Genomic DNA, 23,780 nt, shown 5'->3' with positions numbered 1-23,780 from the left:
CTAGACTGGAAGGAACCACTGAGGGTTTATGAACTGGCCCACACAAGTAAATGTCAAAAAAAAAGTAAAGGATTTCAGCCAGACGTGCATTTGACCTCTAAATACCATCAGCGGGGGAGAAAGCTTTAACTTGTAGAGGTCGCTGAAGGTCAACATTTCCATCATGTCACCGACAGCACACTGAAATCCGAAAGAGAGGGCTCGGGCCACAGCTATTTTTGCCGGTGTTGAACTTTCACATTCTATTTTTCTGCCAACGCAGCGCACCTACCTCCAAACGGACGAGAGTCGCGGCAAATCCACAGAAAGGACGTCACCGATAAAGAAGCAGAGCCGAGAAGCAAAAGGACCAGTCCAGGTAGAGCAGTCAGAGGGAAGCTTGTAAATATGGTTCTTTATTGCACACATGACATTTGTTTTCCTTTTTCTTTTCTTGTTTTTTTTTTTTGGTGTGAGCAACAAAAACTGGCATTACATGTTTTACACCCTATTCATTTTTTTCTTCTCTCAGTCTAACCCTCTATAAAAAAAAACAAGGAAACACAAAACAAAATAAAGGCTACTTCACATAAAAACTTACAACTCTCACAGATTTTAGTGCACCACTATATAGATGAGGAACTTACAGTATATATCATACTAGTATAATTTTATCAACAAAAAAATGTCTTATATTTTCTAATGCATATTCATCACAGTCAAAAATATATGGAGAAAAATAAATCCAGTGGGGCTAATTTTCTTCTCATTCTGTAATTTGGTAGCATTTGCCCTTTCACCACCTGAGTGCTACATCGCTGAGACCAATACTGATCGGTCAACCTGCCGTTTAACTCATTGGAGGAATGTTTGTTAAACAGAACAGAAGGAAAATAAAAGATTGACAAGGTGGCGAGGGAAGTTAGTAGATAAGTACACTGAATGCCCTGCGACAGAGTCGGCGATGCACTGAGACGCCGCAGCCCTTTCCTGCGTTCTGTGGTCCGATCAGAAGAACAAGAACAAAAAGTTCTCGGGTGATCAAATCCAAAAAAACAAAAAAAAAACAGGAGCCATTAAGCCAAAGTTTTAATGGAGGGAAACGCTGATGACCACATTCCTCACTTTGGTCATCCTTTCCCTATTTATGTTATGAAGTTTCTGTACATTGTGCTTTGGGGGGAAAGAAGCCGTGGGCATTTAGTTTTCTTGTTTGTGCTCAACGGGGGGGGGGGGGGGGGGGGGGGGGGGGGGGGGGGGACGACGACGACAGAACATTGGCACTGAATGATAAGGTACAAAAATATATTATCTTCCAATCTCAGGAAAAAAGGCACTTATTTTTTTTCTTCTTTTACCTCACAGATGCAATATTTAGGCAGTGTTTTCAACACCTTGTGCTCTGGGAGGAAAATACCCTTGCCCATCATTTCCTTTTTTTATCAGCTTGTTTTTCAAGGGCGAGCCAATGAAAACGTCCGGGACATATAAAAGGCAAAGGCTGGTGACGGAAGAAATCTAACGCCTGCTGATGGACGGATCTTAGCTCAGGTTTGCTCATTAAAGGCACAGAGGAGTCAATCAAAAACATTAAGGGCCAAACTGACGTCAGTAAACACATTGAAACAGCAACTGACGAGGCCAAATGTAAAGAGAGGAGGGGGCTGGCTGCCAGTGATCCAGTAATCTCTGTCTCTACGTGCTGGTGCAACGAGCAGGTGTCACAGGTGAAAAACACCCGTCTTCAGATCGAAGACACAAACTGTTAATCTCAGACAAACGTTAACTCTGACGTTAGACCCTTTTTTTGCTCGCTGAGACGCGAAGACAGTCGCCACACTTAAGGCCACGTTGGTTGTTTTTTTGTTTTGTTGTTGTCGTTGTGCAGATTTAAAAAGGGAGGATGAAGGAATAAAAATAAAAAAAATCCGGAAGGCATCACTCAGTGGGTTAAAGTAATAATCAGGATTAATGAAGTTAATCTTCTGCGTGTGTCAGTGTCAATACCTTGAATTAGTGAGGAGGAGGAGGAGGAGGAGGAAGAGGAGGAGGGAGAAAGCCGAACAGAGAGAAGAGCTGAATGAACCCAGGGACGAACGAGTGCACTGCCAGTGTTTCAGACTGAAAACAAACTAGACAATAAATACTAGCTAGCTGAGAGCCATATCAGCGTTTTGCACAGGAAAGAATAGTAAGGCTGTTTTGATCCCAAAGTACTTCATATTGGCACGCCGGTGCTCCTGGTGTGTGTCGAAGCATTACGGAGGCTCCCGGACGGCCCCGTATTAGCTGCAGCATCAATAAGCCGCGTGTTCACCAAACAGGCCACAGCTGGTGATAACTGTAATGCTGCTATCCAGCACCACAAGCCACGGAGGCGCACAAAAACACTAACAAACCAGCAGGGGACGGCGTCAGATGATACACACTTACTGCCGTCTAGAACCGTCGTAAATAACTCACGCCGTCCATAATGGGCGCTGATGAGATGTTCTGCTCTGCATATTCACAGTAAAAATTAATCCTTTTGAGATGATTCACATGCAGTCATTTTTTCTTTCCTTTCTTTTTGTGCACAGATTCTAACTAGCCCCCTGCACTGACTGATGCGCTGCAACAACAACAACAAAAAAAGAGGATGTCTGTGTGAACGTCAGGGAGTTTTATCTTCGGGGGGGATTACAGGGTTTTGTTTTGACTCGTGTGAACAGACAGATCATCCACTTTTTAAATGGCTCTGTTCAAGAGGGGGCAGAGCCGAGGCCCCAGAAGTTAACCAGCGACCCCCTACCCTCCCCTCCCGCCCCCATTCGCCCCGACACTGCCACGCGTCTTCCTGCCGCCGGGCGAGGTCAGTGACACAGAGGGACAGGACAACCAACAGGAGAGTTGTCTCCGACAGAGACGACGAGACACAGCAGCGGTGTTGAAACGGAGCGGGGAGGGCAAGTATGAAGGGTGTCAGCAGGTTTCTCCAGCGCAGAGGTGAGAGTGCGTGAGCGGGAGTGAGGGGCGCTTATCAACTCGTGCAGTTTCCAGTTAGGTTGTGTTGTGTTGTGTGTGTGTGTGTGTGTGTGTGTGTGTGTGTGTGTGTGTGTGTGTGTGTGTGTGTGTGTGTGCGTGTGTCCATGTGGTGTGCGTGTCGTCAGTCAGTGTGAGTGGTGGCCAGACACCAGTTTTAATTGTGTTAGTCCGTGAACCAGACCAAGGTAATACATTCATGAAACTGGTTAAAAACACAAGACAAAATATCAGCAAGTTAGTAAAATTCTTACTAAGAATGTTTTATTAAAATAAATGCCAAGAGGTTAATAAGAAAAAAATAACAGCATACACCATGAAAACTAAATGCAAGCATGTAAAAATACTTATGACAAGGAAACTAATAAAGTAGCTAATGAGTTAAACAAGCTGGGAATCGGCAAGAAAACAAAAAAAACAAAATATAACAAGGAAAAAAAGGCAACACGCCCCACGAGAGACAGTTTCCAAGATGTAAAAGAGAAAAGGGGGGAGGAAGAGGAGGGGGGGTAGCAGTGGGTTTCATAAAAAAAAAGAAGCACTCAGAAAACATGATTAATATACATATAAAATGAGATTAGAAAAATACATTATAAACCTGTAACAATGGCTGTTAATTACATTATCATACATGTAGTAGGCAGGCCAGAGAGAATACGGTCGGTATAGAGTTCACCTTTCACCTGATGGACTTGTCCAGCCTTTCACAATGACACAGCATGTTGTAACATTGCAGAGGGAAAATTCTTAATACTGTCAAATGCTGAATAGCCATCTCTTGCTCCGCTTTTTTTTTTTTTAATATTGCATTTCAATTTAAAATAATAATAACACTGAAAAAAGAAAAGAGAATTTTCATTGACCTTTCCGGTGTAACAGCATGATGAAAGAGCTATGAGTAGAAAAAACAAAAAAACTGCCACGGATAATGTTGGGATCTATCAATTCTCTCATTTTAATATGAGTTCATTTGACCTTCCGGTGATAACCTGTCGGTTGCTTCAATAACTGGAAACTGTTTTCACTAACCAGCTTTTTATTTGTCCATTATAAATCTTATGATTGTACTGATAGATTTTTTAATGTTGTTATATTGACATCAAAACATTGACACGGACTGGATTTGTTCAGTTTGAAGCTGTTGAAACAAACGACCCCCCCCCCCCAACTTTCATATCCCTTGTCTTGAATGTGTTTTTTTGTCAGCTCACGGTCAAAACATGTTCTGGCAGACTACCGCATCGCTTATTGGCAGTTAGATTTGTTCTAGGAAGGTAGTCACAGTCACCAAAAATCAAAAAGAAAAGATTTTAACAAAGTACTTCTAAATCATTAAAATCAAAGCGAAGAAAAGCTGCTCAAACAGCAGAGTAAAGGGCCGTCGAGTAAAGGAAAAAAGAAAATAAAGTAATTTCAGGAAGACAAAACCATGGCACATATTTTAGCTGGTCAAAATGACTGCTATTCTTTTTGCATAGAGTAACTTGGGTAACACCACGACGCGGTGGGAGCTACCCTGCTCGAGGGTTCAGAGCGTGGAACACGAGCCATTCCTCTCTGCGCCACTCGGTGGGAGCTGGATATTATTGAACACAACTGGAACACTCAGAAAACAGAAACCACTGTTGATAAGGCACTTTGATTTGATCCTTGTTTTAAACTCTCTGGACGTTTCGTCTCTCGCTCTCTGATCAGCTAACTCTGCGAAGGTTCTGACTGTTTGGGTCTTCGTCTTCGTTTCCAATCATATCCACGGTAACAGCTCCTTTCCCACACACCCACTCGGTATTTCTGTTTTCCCTATATACTGTTTTAAACCTTTCTCTTTTTTTTTATTCAATTTTTTCAGATTTTGTAAATGCAAGTAAAGTATCAAAAGCTAAAATTGGCAAAAATAGATTTTTCAATTTTTTTCTCGTCTCCAGCACCCTGTAAAATGATCTATTTTTTGTTCTCTTCTGTATTTGTATATGCAATGACAGATATCTACATTTTTATATATTTATATATATATATTTATATATATATATAAGACGTATGTATAAAGCAATTTGAACAGGCAGGCATGGCTTTCACATCCTATTTTTTCTTGAGAGAGTTAAACAATAACAAAAAGAAAAAATTTGTGGGGCTCAGGATCTAGACTACGATCTCAGGGAGGTGTGACACATTGTGGATGCACTTTTGGATGGTTTGGCATGTGTTGAAAAAAAAAGAAGAATGCTCCATCACTAAAATAATTCAAACTCAAAATAGAATTTGAAATTGCGCGAAGGCTCAGATTATACCCACCTAATGTCCAAACTGGTTGAATGTTAGACTGAGAACCAAAAAATAATGATAAAAAAAATAAATCACTTGACAAAAAATTGGCCAAAACACCAATTTGGCAGCGTGGCTGATGAACCAACTCAATATAGAATCTGAGTGTCCTGACAAAAGCTTCCATGTACTTAACTGTATGTGCCCTTCCCCCTAGCAATGTACTGTAATGGAGTAGCATGTTGCTTTAGTGTTACTTGACGATATTGCGTTCAACCTACTCAGAAAAAATGGAACATTAATGGGTCAAAAACCCTCTAACTGACCATCCGTCTGTTCCAGCTGAAGGCAGGCACCACAAATCCACACCCTAGAATCACAAAAAAAAAAAAAAGAGCCCTGTCGGACAGATGCATAATTGCAGATATATAATTCATTGGAAAACCCTTTGGCTAAATATGCACACTTAATACTTTTTTTTTTTTGTCTTTTTGATCACAGCTCAGCTAAATCATTGAGATATTCTTCTAAATACATCAGGCACTGTAAAATGAATGTAGTGTGGTTGGGGGCGAAGCAACACTGCGCCAATGTCCCCGGAGCCTCAGCACACCCTACTTTCATTGTAGTTTTAATTAAAAAACAAACAAAAACAAAATCACACACACGCACACACGCACACACACACACACACACACACCCATCAGCCCAATTTTGACCTTCCCATCTTGCCCTTCATCATTTCTCAGTTTTTGCAGCCTGCTTCAAACATCAGATTGCATCTAAACTTCCAGAGATTAACCACCTGCCTTATAGTGGCTGGTTGATTCAAGCAAAACTAAATTGTCAAATGTGAACAACAGAGAAAACCAAAATCAAGTGGAGAAAATGACTCAAAAGTAAAGCAAAATAATAGAAATAAAAAAATAGACAGAAGAAAAAACACAAATCATAAAAAGCTCCTTTTGCAATCATTTCAGCCATGCGTTTTTTTTTAAAAAACAGACAAAAAAAGCTGTTTTGAGGGGCACACCCAGAATGTGTCAGCTCATCGTTACATCTCAGAGCTCAACAACTGCAGTACATGTAAATAATGACAGAAATTAAACAAGTTAATGTGAGTGTGGGTTCTCTTTCCTTCTATTTCTTTTTCTTTCCCAACAGATGGGCGGTGGAACAGGGTGGGAGGGAGCAGGTAGGGGCCTCTTCAGAATTTTGTCTGGTTTTTTTGGGAAGGGTGGATAGACATTTGAGAGGGATTATGTCATTACTTTGAGAGCAAATGGTTCGCGTCAAATAGATGTTGAAGTTTGATTCAAACAAGTGAGGTCACCAAATTAAAGGGGAGTGGGTGGGCAGGGTGGGGTGGGGTCTTTATTGCTTTATAATTCAGTGCAGATTCATGAGTAATACCACGGACACATCCACCCAGTATATGATTCATGATGAAAAAGAAAGAGAAAGAATGGGAATTGAACTCAATGAACAGAAGAAAAAAATGAATATTACACAACTTTGTTGGGTTTGGTTGTGTTTCTGTGAAGACTCTGCGTCGGTGTCTACATATATATATTTTTTGTCAGAACGTGTTAGGGTAACTGTACGGGCAGGCGCCTCTCTCTCTCTCTCTCTCTCTCTGTGTGTGTCACTTGCGTCCGAGAGGCTAGCAAAAGGCAATTACCAGTTAACTGATCAGCAGGCAGGCTTGGGGCGGCTCGTCATTGGGTGAAGAGTTCAGAGGTCAGAAGGTCATGTGTTAGTTGCCGGTGGCGGCTAGGTGGTTAGAAACAAAAACAAAACAAACAGAAAAAAAAGATAGAAAGGATATTAGTGTCAGCAAGAAGAGACTGGAATGACATCATTTTAACAATAAAATGAATGCAATCTCTTATGTTGCCCTGCCCCCCTCCCCCCTCCCCCTTGCTCCTGACTCCCCTGCCAAATATGAGATGAACCCAGCTAATCAAACCTAAAACCACGACGCGCTCACGTCGTGATCCCCACCACTAAGCCCCCACCCGGAACCATGTTGCTTGGCGGTTTAATTCAAGCGCAAATTGTCCCCAAAACCCCCAAAAACAGAAGCAAAGAGAAGTCAAACAGACAAACAAACTAACAAAAAACAAGAATCTAGTGTTTTTAGTGTCTTTCGAGTTGAAGTGCAAGTTACGAACAGTGTGATTAGTGGTAAGAATAACTGGTGTTATGTGAGGGATAACTGACTAGTGTTAAGTGTGCAATGAATAGATGAATCGCCGTTTTCCGATTCTTTCTCTTTATTTAGCAGTATACTTTTTATATGATATAAATATACACAAGAACCATAAATACATTTGATATAAAATGCTCAAATATAAAATGACAGTACCTCATGTACAACGGAAATATTTAAAAAAATGTATTTTAGCTTTATTTAATATAATTGCAAATACACTGGAGACGATGCAAGCCATACGTCAGCTCATGTCTGTGCGTGTCTGTCCTCAGTAGAAAAATAAAAATCCAAAATAAATTTAAGTCTCAAGGTGAAATGGTGCCTGGTAGCAGCGTGGCTACTCGTTTTTCTGCCTGCTACGTCTCAGATACAGTAGAGAGAAAATGCTTTTCCTATTTTCATCTGCTCCTTTTGAACAAAGGAGATAAATCATGTATGGGAACAAGTCTGCCCCATTTTAGGCTCTAATCTCACATCAGAGGAATGTCGTTATGCACCTTCAACACTGCCTGCAAAGAACTACCTGTCCTGGCTCCACAGCCGCATTAACCGTCGCTGGGAAAGCTGCTAAGATCACTTTCAGCCTGAGCTCTGACATATACTACATATACTCTATATGTTAAGTACTAAATGTAAACAAAATGTGCAGACCACAGTCAACCATTTAGCTGGTGTGTGGATGTATGTGGTAGGAAAGGTGGTGGTGGGGAAGGAAAACAAAACAAAATAAAATAAAATACAGACAATATACGAATTCCCAACTAAGGCATCGAGGCATAAAAGGCATAATAATCATTGAAATGCATCAGTCAATAGCAGAGTGTAGCTAATAGACTAAACTGACCTCTGTCAGCGGTCACAATCCTTTGGTAAGGATGGACCCGCGTGTCATGCCGTCTCACTTTAGTAGCCATTGCACCTAGATCGCAACAGAAACCACTCACTTTGAGGAAGGGGGAAAAAACAGTCATATCTTTTACAGTAATAACATTCACATTTTAGCCATTATCATTATAATGCTTGGATAATACAACAATACACAGAATAGCAACGTAATACAGATTATAGTACATTTACACACACACACACCACACGCATCTTCCTTACTTGTAGAAAAAATGCAGTAGAAAAAAAAGATACACCCTTTTTCCGTGGTATTTTTTAAAAAAAATGCATAACTTAAGTAAGAAAAATTCCACAGTGCTCAGTTATATATCGAGGACTCTTTGAAAAGAGGGCGGGTAAAAGGAATGGCTACGGGCTCCTGGGCTGTCCGCAAAAAAAATAACGTAATTCTCCCTGCGGGATCCGGAGGGGGGATTGAGAGAAATTTGTCTCTTTATTTTTTGAAGGGTGGGGAAATCAAATACTGCTCTGACGGTAATTGAATAGTGCCTGCCTCTCCCTTTCTCTTCCATTTCCTCTTCCTCTCTTTCACCATTTCTCTCCAGGTCAATCTGTTCACTGACGCAGGGGGCTGTCATTTACCTCCTGTATTTGTCACAACTGATTCCATCCCGCCGCAGTGCCCGACACCGCCTCGTGTACACGACACAAACAGACTGCATGTTGTGTAAGTGTGTTGCTGTGTGTTCAAGTATTACACATATGTGATGTGCGCAGGAATTAATCAAAAATTCTCTCTCTTTTTTTTTTTTTTGCCGATGACTACGCAGCCCCCGACATTACTCTGATGTCCTTCGTTATTCTCAGAGAAGCCAATGGGGGCTGAATACAGTAGTGCATGTCGAGCCAAGTGCACGAGTGTGTGTGTGTGTGTGTGTGTGTGTATGAGGTGTGTTCCATAGGGCCCTGTGTTGCTGAAGGCACCGATCGATGGTGTGAGTAAATAAAATGCACTGAGCTGGTGTAACCCTGCAAGTTAAAGAGAGAAAAGCCAGTCGGCTGCTCCTGTCTGTTCTACACATGACTCCGACAGGCACCTCCAGTCCACAGGTCAGCTGAAATCACACTCGTGTCGGCTGCTGTCAGGAGCCGTGTTGCCGTGGAAAACATTAGAGGAGCACTTTGTCGAATTAAAGCTCGACAGTGACTGACAAAGGCCTCTTTGTTCTATGACATATGGCGTCTTAAGACTATCTTATCCATAGATGTTCAGTTGTCTCTTTGGTAGCAGACGTGTAGAGCTTTAAGCACAGATGAAAAATGAATATAACATATCGACCCTGATACTGAACTGTAATCCTGACACAGGAACTAAGGGGAATGCAAGGAACTACTGGCACTGCGATGAGTGAAACTAAGACAATGGAGAGAGGGGAAGGAGAAGAAAAAAGGGGAGGACTGTAGGAATTTAATGAACATCCCCAGTGGGGGTGAGAGAGGGACTATCTACAGGCATCAAGGCCTGCCTGCGGAGAACAGCACAGAGAAATGATTTCAAAAGCTGCAGAAATCCAAGGGGATCTGCCGCCAGACTGGATATGCCTCCAGGCCAGTGCATGAAAGGGTTAGAGAGCAGGCAAGTGTGTTTCTGTCCGCCTGCCTCGTTTCACACGGAGCAAAGTCCTCCTATATAAACCTCGCAGGAAAGAGGCAACGTCAACCTGAGAGCATAACTGTTGGCGAGAGCATAACTTAAAAAAAGTGATGTAACCTCAGTCTAAATTATCAAGAGAAAAATTTCTAAAAGCCTAGCCCTCACAAGGTCAGTTCTGTCCCTTTGTTGTTTCAATATAGTGTCCATATGAGCCACATATTGTAGCTGGTCATCCCACTACCAAGAGCTTCATCAGCACATCCACCCTGTGAGTTTGTTTGTTTGTTTGTTTGTTTGTTTTTATCCTCAGGTGGACACGACATATTTACCTTTCAAAAAGTCCTGACTGTGGCTCATGGAAGCCGCGTCCAGCACCCCTCCGGGGTAAAACAACTCCTGTCCAGGCTGGCTAAAGTTGAGCGTTGTACCTGCTGCACCCATGCTTCCCCAGGCTCTCTTACCTAGAACCCCACTGTGCTCGATGGGGTACTCCAGCAGGGAGGTGGGTGCCAGGGCGTAAGGGTACTCGTAAGGGGAGGTGTAGATTAGCCCGCCATCAGGTGAGGGAGGCACCAGGGTGGGCGTGCCATTGGGCAGCATGGCAGCCATTTGAGAGGGCCGGATGAGGTTCATGATGGGGGCCCCGGCTGGTGTCTGGGGCCGGAGTGCCTGGGGAGGCAACACCTGACCCGTGGGGGCCGCTATGAGACGGTGGCCCTGAGCGGCCGCAGCCGCCGCTGCAAGAGAGAACGCAAAGGTGGCTGCCATAAGCAAGAGAGCGAAAGACAGAAGTGGAAAGAAAGAAAGAGGACAAGAGATAAAGTGTAGTGTGGTTGATCATAATCACAGATGAACAGTGAAGGGTGAAAATACAAAAGGAGGAAAGGAAGGGGGGAACAGGAAGTGGCAGGGAGAGAGGGGGACAAAAGGGAAAATTAGTCCATGCAATGATCATGGTGGTGAACCACAAAAGCCACAGTCTGTTGCGAAGAAAAAGTCAACATAGCAGAAAAAAAAATTTAAAATGTACCCCTTACACCAAGCACAAAATGCTGCTGTCATCCCAATGCATTTTTAAGCAAACTAATCACCGTGGCAGCTACACATTCATCTAGTGGAAATGGCAAAGGCGAGGTACACAACACTCCAACAGAAATGGAGCAGACAACTGTGTAGAGGACACAAAGGAGGGGCTTTTACAGGATATGAAGGTCGCCTTCTTACACTAAGTTTAAAGTGTTGGTCCTCTACCCAGTCAGCAGTCCATCTAGGTTGGATTATTTACAAATGAACAGACAAAAATCATATTTCAAGTGGTTCTGCGTGAGCATGTGCTACAAGCCACACAAGCTTTGCCAAAGACAGATCGATTAAATCAAGCGCTATATGGTAATTGTGGTTAGGTGGTGGGGTAGTTGATCATGGCTACTGTTTGAGCAGAAAGTGAAACAGTGAAATTAATCACTTGAGTTTCATTCCGTGAATTTGATGGCTTTCTGTTCGAGTTCTAAGTGAAATGTTAAATATCAATTAACAACTTAAAAAACTTCAGAGAAACTGCACAAGGTCTGGATGTGTTTTGTCTATAGACAAAAATGCTGCTGCTTTCCGACATCCACTTTCCAGATGTGATTATGCATTTGGAAATGACACTTTGAGATCAAGGAGCAAACACTGAAGGTGCGTGAGGTAGTGACTAACATGCAGAGTCGAGCAGGTGGAAAACGGCAATGTGCTGAGCTCGCCAAGAGCAAGTGACATGGAGCGATTGCGTATGAATTGCAGCGGGAAGGATGGAATGATGGAGGGATGGAGGAGAGAAATACAGAGAAGAAGGGAATGGAAGTTGTCCTACTCATGGTTGGGTAGGTATACATGAATTGTGTGGAGAGCTTGAGAGAGAGAGAGAGAGAGGTCTGCTAGAAGTCAGAGATAATATGGTGGTATGTACACAACTGTAGTAGCAGTATTAGTTTATATGAAATCTAAAATTATTATTTTTCCAGAAGTAACTCAGTATGTATGGTCAATGCAGTTAAAAAGATTAGTGTATGGTGCAAAATGGTTGCAGTAGGTTAAATGTGTGTAAGTATTCATGGCGTCTCACTTACGTGTTTTGATGTTGTTGTCTCTGTACGTCCCATTGAGGATCGCCAGCTCCATCAGCTGCATCTTCTTCAGATTGTCCTCTCCCTCCGCCTTTGAAAAACAAAACACATTAGCATCCATCCACAATAACACACCACACACCAATTACACACAGGCCGAGGCCCCTTTTACAGGCCGACCGGAACAATCCACATGACGACCGTTTCACCGCACTACACGGCCGCGTTGTTAAAAAGCTGCGGTTACGGCTAAATCACTTGGACGCGACGTGTCATCTGTTCTCCACGAGCTCTGGTTGGACGGCAAACAAGAGATGGTGATGAGCTTAAGTGCTCATCACCATGAGTTTTCGTGGCAGAGTGCTTTGTCGTCACTAAAATGCTGACAGAGACATTAAATGTGGGAATGCATATTCATAATCCATATCAGAATAATAATTACTGTAATTTTCCTCGCTCCCCTGTGCGCAATCAAATGCGCAATAACCGCCCTGGCTAATGTCAGTCCTGTCAATTAATGTTTGGATAAATAAATACAAGAGCAGCAGCCACTGTCATTATTGCCAAATTAGGAGACTGAAATTATTCACAGAAAGCAATTAAGATAGTGCCCCCCTCCTCCCACTCACACACCCCAACCCCATTTCCCCTGAAGCTACCGAACACTGAATAACCATGACAACACAAAAGCCCCTGTGATTTTCCAGGTTGTACATCATCATTTAAGCAGTGACTTACTCTCCAAACTGGAGGGTGCTAAGTGCAAACACAGGCACATGAAGCCTTAAAATCGCGTCCACCTCAAGTGAACAATTGATGTGTGCTCGCTCACTAGTTCAGCTCACAGACACAAAGGCTTCTGCATCCGCATGTAAACGCAACACCTGCACACACAGTGTGAGGCGAACCAAGCAGGAGGGCGGATACGAAACCTCGTCCGTTTCTCTTTTCTATCTCTGCTCAAGAGTCTGAGTGTACTGGACTAATTCACAGTTCAACAACAGTGTGACGCTCCATTCAGAGGACAATAAGCAAAGAAAGACACGGATGAGGAGAGAGAAAGAAAGAAAGGCGGAAAGGAGAGCGAGGGCTCAGAGGTAAGCCCTCCCCTGAGTCTCCTCTTCAACACAGTCACAGAGAGAGGAAGAGACAGAGCTGGGTTAAGCAAGAGAAAGTGACAGAGGCTGGTCTCCCTTGACTAAATATAAGACAGTGACCTCAGAGAAGCCAAGGTGTGATGCTCTGTGTGGCCAATGCTAGTACTAGTGCACCACAGAGCTGCCAATGAATGAAGCAAGGATATATTCACTCCTCTCCACTACCTCCACAGAGCTCTTCTTTCTTTTCATGGGAATGTCTTAAAATACAAAGAAACACCAACATTTTTCCATGACTCTTTTTTTTTTTTTTTTTGCAATGACAGGCTAGAGATGCAAAAACTAGTGACGCAACATACATAATTCACATTTCTCTGCTAATAAAAATGTTGCCTTTCTTCACAGAGCTGCAGAAAGCCGCAATTTTAATGTGGCCTGATACCAAAAGCCTATGATTCAATTATCTTAATAAACACATTAGAAAAAGCTATAAAATAATGTGTATTACGCTATTATTAAATAAGAATAATTAAATAAAACCTGCACTCACACCTCGGCTCCTCGTAAGTAAGCAAGCACTCGTTTATCACCCCACCATTGGCCTTAAAGGTGACGAGAGGCCCAGTTGACGTGCAGCGTCGGCAACGATAACCCCACACTGCTAATTGAACATGACCTCTATCAATGGCGAACGTGGGCGAGTAGACCTTCCTCAATGGAGTTAAAATCACTTCTTATTAGCTGCTGCAACCTCACTGTAAACACTTGTACACATGAATGAACAAGCCCTGAACCAGCTGCCCATCACACAGTACACTGAATCCAATCTTTTCATTCTTATCTTTGCTTCCTTCTTTTCTGTGCTCCTCTTTAGTCATTTATATTACAAAATAAACCAGACCATGTCCTCTACAACCTTGTACAATATAAGAAAGTTAAAAAAAACTACAACCAAAAACACACGCCTGCTGAAATGTACTAACGACTCCCACAAATCAAAACAGCCGTCTCTCTCAACCCAAAAACTGTGTCAGTGGCTCTTTGGAAGTGGGCCAGGCCGACTTTGCGAGACAAAACACTATCCATCCTGCAGAGATTTTACTTGTCAAAAGCTTTTCCTAACACGCAGGCCTGCTGTCTCCAAAACTAGGGGTAGTGGAGGATTGTAAATCGTGATTGGTATAGAAGAAAACAGCAATCGACTCCTCTACCATTGTACCAACTACACTCTCTCTGCCCTGACAACATGAACGCTACACTCACAAACCAACAGAATGATACCGTACTAGATGACGTTAGTGACTAGTGTGTTGGCCAATTACATCACATGTATCTATGTAAAGGGTCTCTTTAATATCTGGGAAACTATTTTATATAAGCTAGCAGCATAGAAGATGAAGAACAAAGTTCTTGATGTCAGTAGTGTGGCAGTGGTTCGTCATAACGTTGTAGGGTAATGGTTGGAATCCAAAGGCACACCAAATGTTTTACTCAGATCAGTACAACCCCACTCACAAGGTCCCGAAACATAAACTTCAAAAGCATAAAAATAAGATTGAAGTAGCAGGCGATGGAAAGAGGTGACTGAAGCATACATTGTTTTCATTTTATTCCAATATTGAGTCTGATTATTCTCTACAGTACATTTCGTAACTGGAAAGAACGACTGCAAATGGAGACTGTGTTAAAAAGATTGTGAAATCAGATGTGTGTAGGCCTCGTGAGCAAGGGGCAAACGGGATCCTCGGTGTCTTTGTGGCGGCACTTAAATATTTTGTGGGAAGACTGACCTTATAAAATTCAGGAGAAAATGAAAAGGGCTGTTGAAGGTGGGCTGGTCTCTAACAAGATAAGACTGTAGATATGAGGGGGAGTACAAGGGACTTGGCAGCCAGCTACAGCTCGGGACAAACGCATGCTGGGATATGAATGTTCGGGCCACCTGTGTGTGTTTGTGTGCGTGTTGTTTGATGATGGATCGGCAGGGTTCCGGGGTTAAATGGGCACGGGGGGAAGAGGGTGCCACCATCCATCCAACTATGCATAGATGGCACAGAGCCTGCTTGAGAGGAGACACACAAAATAGAGGGCAGCGAGAGGGGAAGAGCACAGATGCTGCTGCTGTTGCGAGGATGGGGTGTGCGCTGCTGTGTGAAATATGTGTATCCCCAGTGGAGTGGTGCTCCATCTTCTCGCTGACGCAGTTTGTTAGTTAAAGCCCCCCCCAAACCCCGACAGATCATTTCTGATTTACATCTGAAACAAGCTCATTTTACCCCACGAAAATACAAACTCCCTACAGCAACGTCTCCCGACTTGTCTCCGTTTTGTTCTCTGAAGCACTCGATGTTTGAGGGGCGTTGGCAGCGTAAGAACTCTGGTTAGAGCAACAAACAGAAATAGCAGATCCAAAATGGCTGCAGACAGAGGATGTGAGATCAGAGTACCTCCTAGACTCCACAACTGATACGCGTTGAGATGTTTTCATTGTTCAGTGTCTAGAGCTACGCTGCTGCCAGTCCCCTTAACTGCTCGAGCTAAGAGCCTCATAGAATTTAATGCTCCGGCGTCATGTAATTACCACTTGTTGCTGCGGAGACCGCTGTTGCCACTACTCAGCAAAGGTTATATAGTCTTGCTCTAAATCGCGTACCGCAGAGGCACATCTTAGATGAACAACACCGCAGAGGGCAGTTAACACTTTAATGTTGCCTTGCTCAAGGTGACGCCACAATTAACAGACCCCTCAGTCAGCATGTACCTCCCATCATAAAACATTTGCTCCGACGCAGGCACTACTAGGAACGTACGTGAGTGCGTGCGTGCGTGCGTGCGAGCACGCTGCATGCAAGTGTCTGTAATGATCTGGCTGCAGGAATGCCCAGGAGAGGAATAGTTTCTGGATTACAGAGTGAGAAAGCGGATGAGGAAAGGAGGTTTTCCGTTGTCATTCCCAACATACACGCGTGCAACAAACGCGCCCACGCACGAACAAACACACAGCCACAAGCTCCTGTCCATCAGCGAAAAAAGCCACTCAATAAGGCTGCTCTATCCACAAGAATCAGATTCAATCAATGAGGCCTATTTGTGAAATCAGCAGAGCGGTAAAAGCTATCAGGGAGGAGCAAGACAGAGGGATGAGGGAAGGAAAGAAAGGGGGGAGGAGGGAGACGGGAGTGCGATGAGCTAAGTTGGGTGAGCCGTGTCCCACTGACTACCTGACAACCCTGCGATGAGGTCACTAGACGCATGCTAAATCACTTTCATGCATCACTCTTGTGTCTCTCGCCTGTTCATAGCTTGTGTCCATACGTCGATGAATACAAACTGTAGCTAATGCCAATTGGTACAGACAATGCTGTGTGTGCATGTGGATGACAACAAGCAACAGATGAGTGTCTGTATAAGAGTGCTGATGGAGCTGCACCCTCACTCCCCCCCTGACCCCCGATTCCAGGCCCTTTCCTATCCATCTCACCCCCAGATAAACACAACAGGCGCCTGGATTAGGTCGATGAATTTGCTCATGTCTATGGCGGCAACTGAGGGGGCGTTTTTTTTCTTCTTTTTCTTCTTCTTCCTTTTTCTCTCTCTCATATCTGGCAAGAGTCGCCGTCTCCGCAGCTCAGCTCAGCCAACGGCTCAGCTCGGAGAGATGAAGTGATGAGCGGTGAGAGAGATAGAAAGGGAGGTGAAACAAAAGGAGTACCGGGAGGAGAAAAGGCGCCGCAGAGCAAGTGGAAGAGAAAGCGTGAGCGATTGCGTCGGTGGAGAGATGGAGAGATATTCAGGAGGAAGAAAGGGATAGCTGGTGAATATGAGACAAGAAAAGACAGACAGCATAGTGAAAACCAATTTGTCTGTTCCCTGGTGTGCTGACACTGGCTAAGGCCTGCTTTCTTTCCCTGGCCTCACTGTCAGTCATCACAAACTGCTGTATGCACGTGTGCGCGCGCGCGCACACACACACACACACACACACACTTAGGCCTTAGCGGGGCCAGGGTCAGACTCTCTCCAAACTACTCCAATTACTTCAGCCGTAAACACAGGCTGCCCTGGCTGCCTCCTGGGATACAGGGAGAGGCAGAATGTGTAGAACTGAGAGCAAGAGGGGAAGGGAGGGGAACAGATTCAGTGTGAGTGGAGGAGGTGGTATCGGGAGCCTCGGGGAGGGAGGAGTAGATGGCTTGATGTAGAGGGGTGGACCTGGTTGTGGCGGCAGCTGGTTTCTCTCCCGTTCCCCCTCCATATCTCCCTCTCCATTCCCTTTTGGTTCCTTCCCAAACTAACATCTGGAGGAAAATGATTACTCTCGCCACGCTGCCAAGACGACTTATCAACAATTCCACTCTCTCCAGAAGCGGACGGCTAGAGTGGTGGAAGGAATGGGAACTTGCAGCGAGCTTCAAAACATCGCCACAGTAAATAAATAAATGACAACAAAGTTTAGCCGTTTTGAGTAAACCTGGAAGCTGGAGGCGTGTAAGACACGAAAACACATGTGCATCAAACCTGATTCGCATGTTTCCATGGACAAAACCTGGAATCAAAGAGGACACACACATGAACACTGCAGGGGACAAAGCATGGAAACACTACATGTCCATCTAGAACCTTTTCCCTTTCATAAAAAGCACCTTTACAGATTGTGCGGTAGTAAGTGCTGCATGTCCTTTCTTAAATTCACCGCTGCAGTCTCAAAAGCAATTTTCTTTCCTCTGCCAGGCTCCTCGGCATTTTGTGAACGTATCTGCCACGGGAATCAGGCCTCAACTGTATCTTCCTTTTCCCCAAAGACTAACAATGCAATCTCCTGCACCTCTCCTCTCCGACTGTCTCCTACCTTTCACAACACTCCCGCAAAGCCTCTTTATTTCTCCTTTACGCGCTCGCTCCCTTCCTCGCTCCCGGACAGCTCTGTTGGCGACGGGCGCCATTAGTCATGCTAAACCACCAACACCCTAGTTCATTAGCATAGAAGTGAACCTGACTCCAGTCAGATTATTACAAACACATCACGGCTGCTCTGCCCCGCTACTGTCAATCACGCAGCTTACTGAGGTACAGTCTGAAGTGGCACATTACAAAGTCAGGAACCAACTCTTATGTTAATGCTTCACTGTCTGGATCATAACAAAAGCTTATAGGTGCCACAGCCTCGGAGTGACGGAGAGTGGTGGGTGCTCAGGGTGAAACAATATGAGAGAAGTATTAATTTAATTGGTGGAGCCTTGTTTACTCCCTCAGCTTCTCTGGGATTATCCATAACGTGCGGTGTAAGTATGGGTGGCGGAGCCAGTCTGGGTCCTGGCACTGGCACCGACTGCTGGATCTATGGGGCTTATAACAGCCGTTAATCGTAGTGGAGGAGAGTGAAGTGTGCAGCCTTAGTGCTCCGTGCTAGCCCCATCACTATCAACCAGCACGCACATACACAGACTTAGTGTCACCGACGGGGGAAGGAAAGAAATATTTTTTTCTACAAGCGCCTTAACACTCTCTAGAAGTAAAAGGCAAGAGGAAAAAAAAACAAACAGTTTTTCTCTCCCATCAAAAGCATTTCCAGAAGTACAGGGGAAAAGCTGTGCGGAAATTCTGAGTGATCTTGTTGATCCGCAGAAACTGGGCTGATATTCCATGTAACATAACGGTATTAAGAGCGGATTAAACTTCATATAAATAACCTAGAAAAAATAAATACAGATTTAACAACATGATTTGGATATATCATTAAAGCCTGTTGGCCTGCAGCGGCTTTGACAAACAGATGATGTTACAGGCTAAATGCAGGAGGGATCATGCAGCCCAACCATGTTGTATGGACCAAAACACAGCTGCCCGTCTCCCCCCATCATCCCCTTTCTCATCATCATCATCATTATCTGTTCCCTTCCTACCAATAAAATTCCCTTACTTTCATATGTCATCGCAGCCCATTCTCCCCCTTTGCCCCCTCAATCTCGACCATTTCTCTTTCCCCTTTCCCTCTTCTCCCCTCCCTTCATCCCTCATTCCACCAGGCTGCCAGACGGTGCATTGTTCTGACGCTGCGATCCTTTAATGCCATCCAATCGAGCAGGGAATATCTTGAAGGGATTTGGCCAGGATTGATTTGGGAGCTTTAAATAGTGCAAAGGGATTTGCATCAGATTCAGATATCCTGACTCAGAGCCGATCACTGGAGTCGTCTCCTAAAGCAGAGATCTGAGTTACTCCTGCAAGATGCAGGATTCAAACCTGGAACCTCTTGGATGGATCTACTCTGACATTCAACTTGTCAAAGCTTAAATTGTCAACCTATGCAAAAGCTTACTTCAAACCCCTCTACACTCAAGTTAGCATGTAGGTGCGAGTGTTTAAACACAAGTAACTGACCCCCCCCCCCCAGAATGAATGAACGAACTATTGTACCCCCTCCGACTAAAAAAACAAAAGCCAGATGTTAGTGGGTGTTAATGTTTTTGTCCAGTGTGAGAGGGGCTTTACTCTAATTACTCACATCATCAATGTCAACATGCAAGGCTGATTATGGGACAGATCTGGGAATCCAGTTTATTCACATGGAACCCAGTCTTCTCTACATTGCAAAAAAATATGTCACCATATTACCAGAGAGAATACTTTCGTCATGATCATTTTGACAATTCTGAACTCCAAGTAGCTTGCAGAGCTCAGCGGAACCCTAGCAGTTCAGTGTAAAGCTTCTATGCATTGCTGAAAAGCGTTTTCTATGTTACAGATGTTGAATGCCTTCTCCGGCAAGATCCAAAAAAATGTGGAATTTCAAAAGAGCTTCTTGCACAGAATAAAGAACTGTTTTGGTTTTGTTGTGCACCACTAAACATAACCCAAGTCCCACCATGGGGAAAACCAGTCAGTGCAATAGACAGGGAGTGAAATCTTGCGAACATCACCAGTAACAAACAAAAACAACGTGAAAGAGAAAAGAGAGGGACTGTGATGAATAAAGCAAATGAACCAGAGCGAGATGGAAAAAGAATAGAACAGAAGCCAACTTTCTACACTCGAGACCTCATGGACGAGACAAAGAAAGCCATTGGTTCAGTGTTGGTTGGTCGCAATGAGAGAATGGATTTGAAATAACTTGAGCGATGGCTGGCAAAGCGACGAATCACACACTGTGGGAGCTGAATTTGACGGGCGGCCTTTGGGCTCTCTAAACGCTGAGCTCTACACAATCCTATTTTCCTGCCTAAACACTGGGACACACAGTCGCTGGAGAGGCAGAGATGAAAGCCACTGTGTGTGTGTGTGTGTGTGAGTGTGAGTGTGAGTGTGAGAGAGAGAGAGAGAGAGAGAGAGAGAGAGAGAGAGAGAGAGAGAGAGAGAGAGAGAGACCCCTTCTTGATGTTTGGCCCTGGAAAGGCCCTAGGGGTAGTTCAGAAACCACTCCGGCTGACAATGTATAAAGTGGTGTGTGTGTGTGTGTGTGTGTGTGTGTGTGTGTGTGTGTGAGAGAGAGCGTGTGTGAGAGACAAAAAGACAGAGAGACAATGTGCATATGTCCCGATCAGCACTGAGCCTGAAATGTGCTTCCCTACACACACATACGCACCCTTGTGCATTTCATTGCTTCTCTCTAAGTAGATTAAATGGACCATCAAAGAGAGGCCGAGAGATTGGCCAGGGGCATGCAGGATCCCTCTCCTCAACACTAGAGGACCAGGGCAGATTAAAACTGCCCATGCCTCTGAACCTGCCTTGTTACCCGCCCCCTCTTCCTGCGTACTGTATTAGAATACTTGGGGAAAAAAACAACCCAGAGGAGCACAACCAGGTGGATTAGGAAGGGGGTTATTTTACAATGATGTGAGGGACCTGGGTGGTTAGGGACGGAGGTGAGTGTGTATGTGTTTGAACTTAAATTAAAAGGACAGCAATAGCAGGCAGAGGCAATTTTGTAAGTGGAGCAAAGGGCCTGTGTACGTCGAATGCACCTTCACCAGGGATCTTGGCTGACTTAAAAACCTAATGAACGAGACAGGAGAAGAAACAGGATTAAATCCCCTTAGATGGAAAGGAATGAAAGAGATGGATTAGCAACAGCATGATGTTTCGGGAGGAAATAAAGGAAGGAGGAACTCAAGAGAGTGTAAGAGAGAATGTGCTAATTGCGGCGCAATGAGACTGAGGTTGGGATCAGGTTTTCACACCCTAAGACAGTCATCACACGGAAAATAAGTGGCTCAGCACATGTGTTCTTTACTCGAGCGTCATGACATTTAGCCAGGTCCAAACTGTCTGCGTTCCTCTGTTTCCCATTAATTACCTAGACTGTGGCGACCTGTCAAATTTTTCCTAACAAAGTTTCATACAGAACTGAAAAGATTCTACCCTTCTCATAATAACAGAAAATACTTCTATGGTAAAGCACCATTGCTCCTTTGTAGAGCTATGTACAGCACATTGATTGGCACAACCCCTCCTTGACCCGCTGCTGCTCTCTATGGCTGTCTTGTCATAAAAATAATGACACAAGACCATGTGTCATAATCGGAGTGGCCATTGGAAGTCCTGGGAGAAATCCCAGCACATCGGTGGGCCGATGGACTTTCGAAAAAAATCCATAGGTTTTTTAACAACCTTGGCAGGCAGACAGAAAAATAAATAATACTTTAGCTGTGCACGTTCTAGATTGTACATGACTGCGTATTTATGTTACTGTGCTTCTCTATTTCATCCCCGGTTGTCCACACGAGTAAGTCGATGAATGACAGAGCAGGTAAAACAAGTGAGGGAAATGTGAGGAAGGAGATGAAACATGCCATTCAGTACAAATGTTATTACAATCTGAATCCCCCCCCCCCGCCTCGGAGTCTCCACCGGTTTTTGAGCCTGGCTCCCTGAGCAGACTCCTGATGGTGAAGTGAACAGAATGGAGAGAGGAATTCAAAGTCACACTGCCTGTTTCTTTGCTCTCATGGTATTTCTGAAACACCATCCTCCCACAACAACAGCCTTTAGTAGGGGTAGATGCACACACACAAGAAATTATATCTGTCTAAATTAAAAACTATGCCCCTCATGATTACAAGGCCTCTGCATTAAGTGTTCCATTGTTGGAACATCTTAAAAGTAAGCATTTATTTGAATGAATGTAGTCTTATCGGATTATGCCTGCTGTAGATAGTCTGTCTATATATGTTCTCAGCTACAAATATGAGGCAACGAGGCCACGTCTTTCCGATCTGCGACAGGCTGCGGGAGTTTGCCTGCCTTTCTGTGCCAGGGCCGGGAAATTAAAGAAGATGAGGACAAGGCCAGGGAAGGCTGCCAGGCTTGGGCAGGTTGTTCCCTACAGGGGGGCTGTTTCTTTAGGGTCAGATCCACCTGTCTGCCCGCCAGGAGAGCCATGGAGCTGGAGATGGGGAGGGAGAGGGCAGATGGAGATGTACAGGGGTGGACCCCTCAGGCCAATTCCCCCTGCTGGTTTCGGGCTGACAGAGGAGACTTGAACACACTCACAGAAGCTCAATTCTTACTAGGTGTTGGCCGGCAATAAAAATTGTGTGCAACTTGATAAGAATTAAAATTTGTAAAAACAGAGGCCTTTTGTTTTTTCATCCTCTCTATATATTATAGCCAAAAAACGTACTTGAAATCTTTATATAATTCGTGTCAGAGCCTCTGTCAGGCTTCTCTGTCACTTGAGACAGATATCACCAGGCTGTTCTGTGTTTTGTAACCTGTGTGTTGTTAACAGGATGTGGTGGCCTTCGGGCCCAATACAGTAATAGAAGTGAGTGTTGACTGGCTTGTCCCTTCAATCCCCCAGAGAGTGAGAGAAGAGCAGTCAGCAAGAGACAGGGCAAATACACAAACAACAAATAGAAAAGAGAGGAAATCCACTACAGGGAAACAGAGGGTGAGGAGGGGGGGGAGGGCAGAGAGTTATAAATGTATTGCAAAAATAGAGGGGCGTCTTTCACCAAAAATATGCAATGATGCTGTAAATAGTCGACTGCAATTATGGACAACAAATTGCAGTTACTGGATTCACAGTAAACCAATTCAAATTGTAATCATCATTAAAACTGTTTGATTAAGGCAAAAAAATACTTAAACTAAAATTCCTCAACGGTCTGGCGTCGACCTAAGTTGGCAACAATCACCAAGACGCAGCCACAGCCTGCGACGTGGGTGTTGGTTCTCCATCACCGAAAACATGGCAGAAGGCAGTGACAGATTTTCCAGGCTTCTATAAAGCACAAAGTGCTGAAGTGTGATCATATTGTTTTCATGCATGTGCTGGGAAGCTTGATTGAAGGGTGAAGTTGTCCGTAGAACATGCAGAAAGCAAATCAATGAGAAAGAGGACAACACTTGGAATTCAAAGCAAGTTAACTTTTAGCTCAATGCACGATGCGGGGACTTTGGAAATGTCATGGCCTGTCTCTTCCGATTATTTTGAAAGTATTCCAGCAAAAATAAAACCGTTTAATGAAGTTTTAAGGTTATGAGAGGTTTACGGTTAGGTTAAGATTAGGGTATGGCGAAGTAGTAGTTATGGTCAAGATTAGAGTAAGTCTAAAGGAAATGAATGTCTCCATTGATTTATTCAATGTCTTCTA

The 23,780-nt window shown here is 44.1% G+C and overlaps 1 protein-coding gene across 9 annotated transcripts in view; it reads right to left on the bottom strand.

Annotated features, from left to right (window-relative positions):
• Positions 1–374: 374 nt before the first annotated feature.
• The window catches only part of qkia (QKI, KH domain containing, RNA binding a), a 74,680-nt gene continuing 51,274 nt past the window's right edge, over positions 375–23,780 (bottom strand). Inside the window, exons 5-9 of one of the 9 annotated variants that reach the window (XR_004785501.2) lie at positions 12,089–12,176; positions 10,307–10,738; positions 8,322–8,420; positions 6,944–7,035; positions 375–5,632 (exon numbers count right to left, since the gene is read on the bottom strand). Coding sequence is in view for 8 of the 9 variants with exons in the window: in XM_035611548.2 (XP_035467441.1) it covers positions 8,287–8,420; positions 10,307–10,738; positions 12,089–12,176 (654 nt within the window). In the remaining variant the exon portion in view is untranslated. Of the gene's footprint in view, positions 7,036–7,216; positions 8,421–10,306; positions 10,739–12,088; positions 12,177–23,780 lie in introns of those variants that run through there. The other 8 variants (XM_035611549.2, XM_035611552.2, XM_035611554.2 and 5 more) reach the window with 8 other exon arrangements.

Source organism: Scophthalmus maximus, chromosome 15 (genome assembly GCF_022379125.1).
Source record: "Scophthalmus maximus strain ysfricsl-2021 chromosome 15, ASM2237912v1, whole genome shotgun sequence".
NCBI classification, from domain to species: domain Eukaryota; kingdom Metazoa; phylum Chordata; class Actinopteri; order Pleuronectiformes; family Scophthalmidae; genus Scophthalmus; species Scophthalmus maximus.
This window is presented reverse-complemented; position numbering and strand designations above follow the sequence as displayed.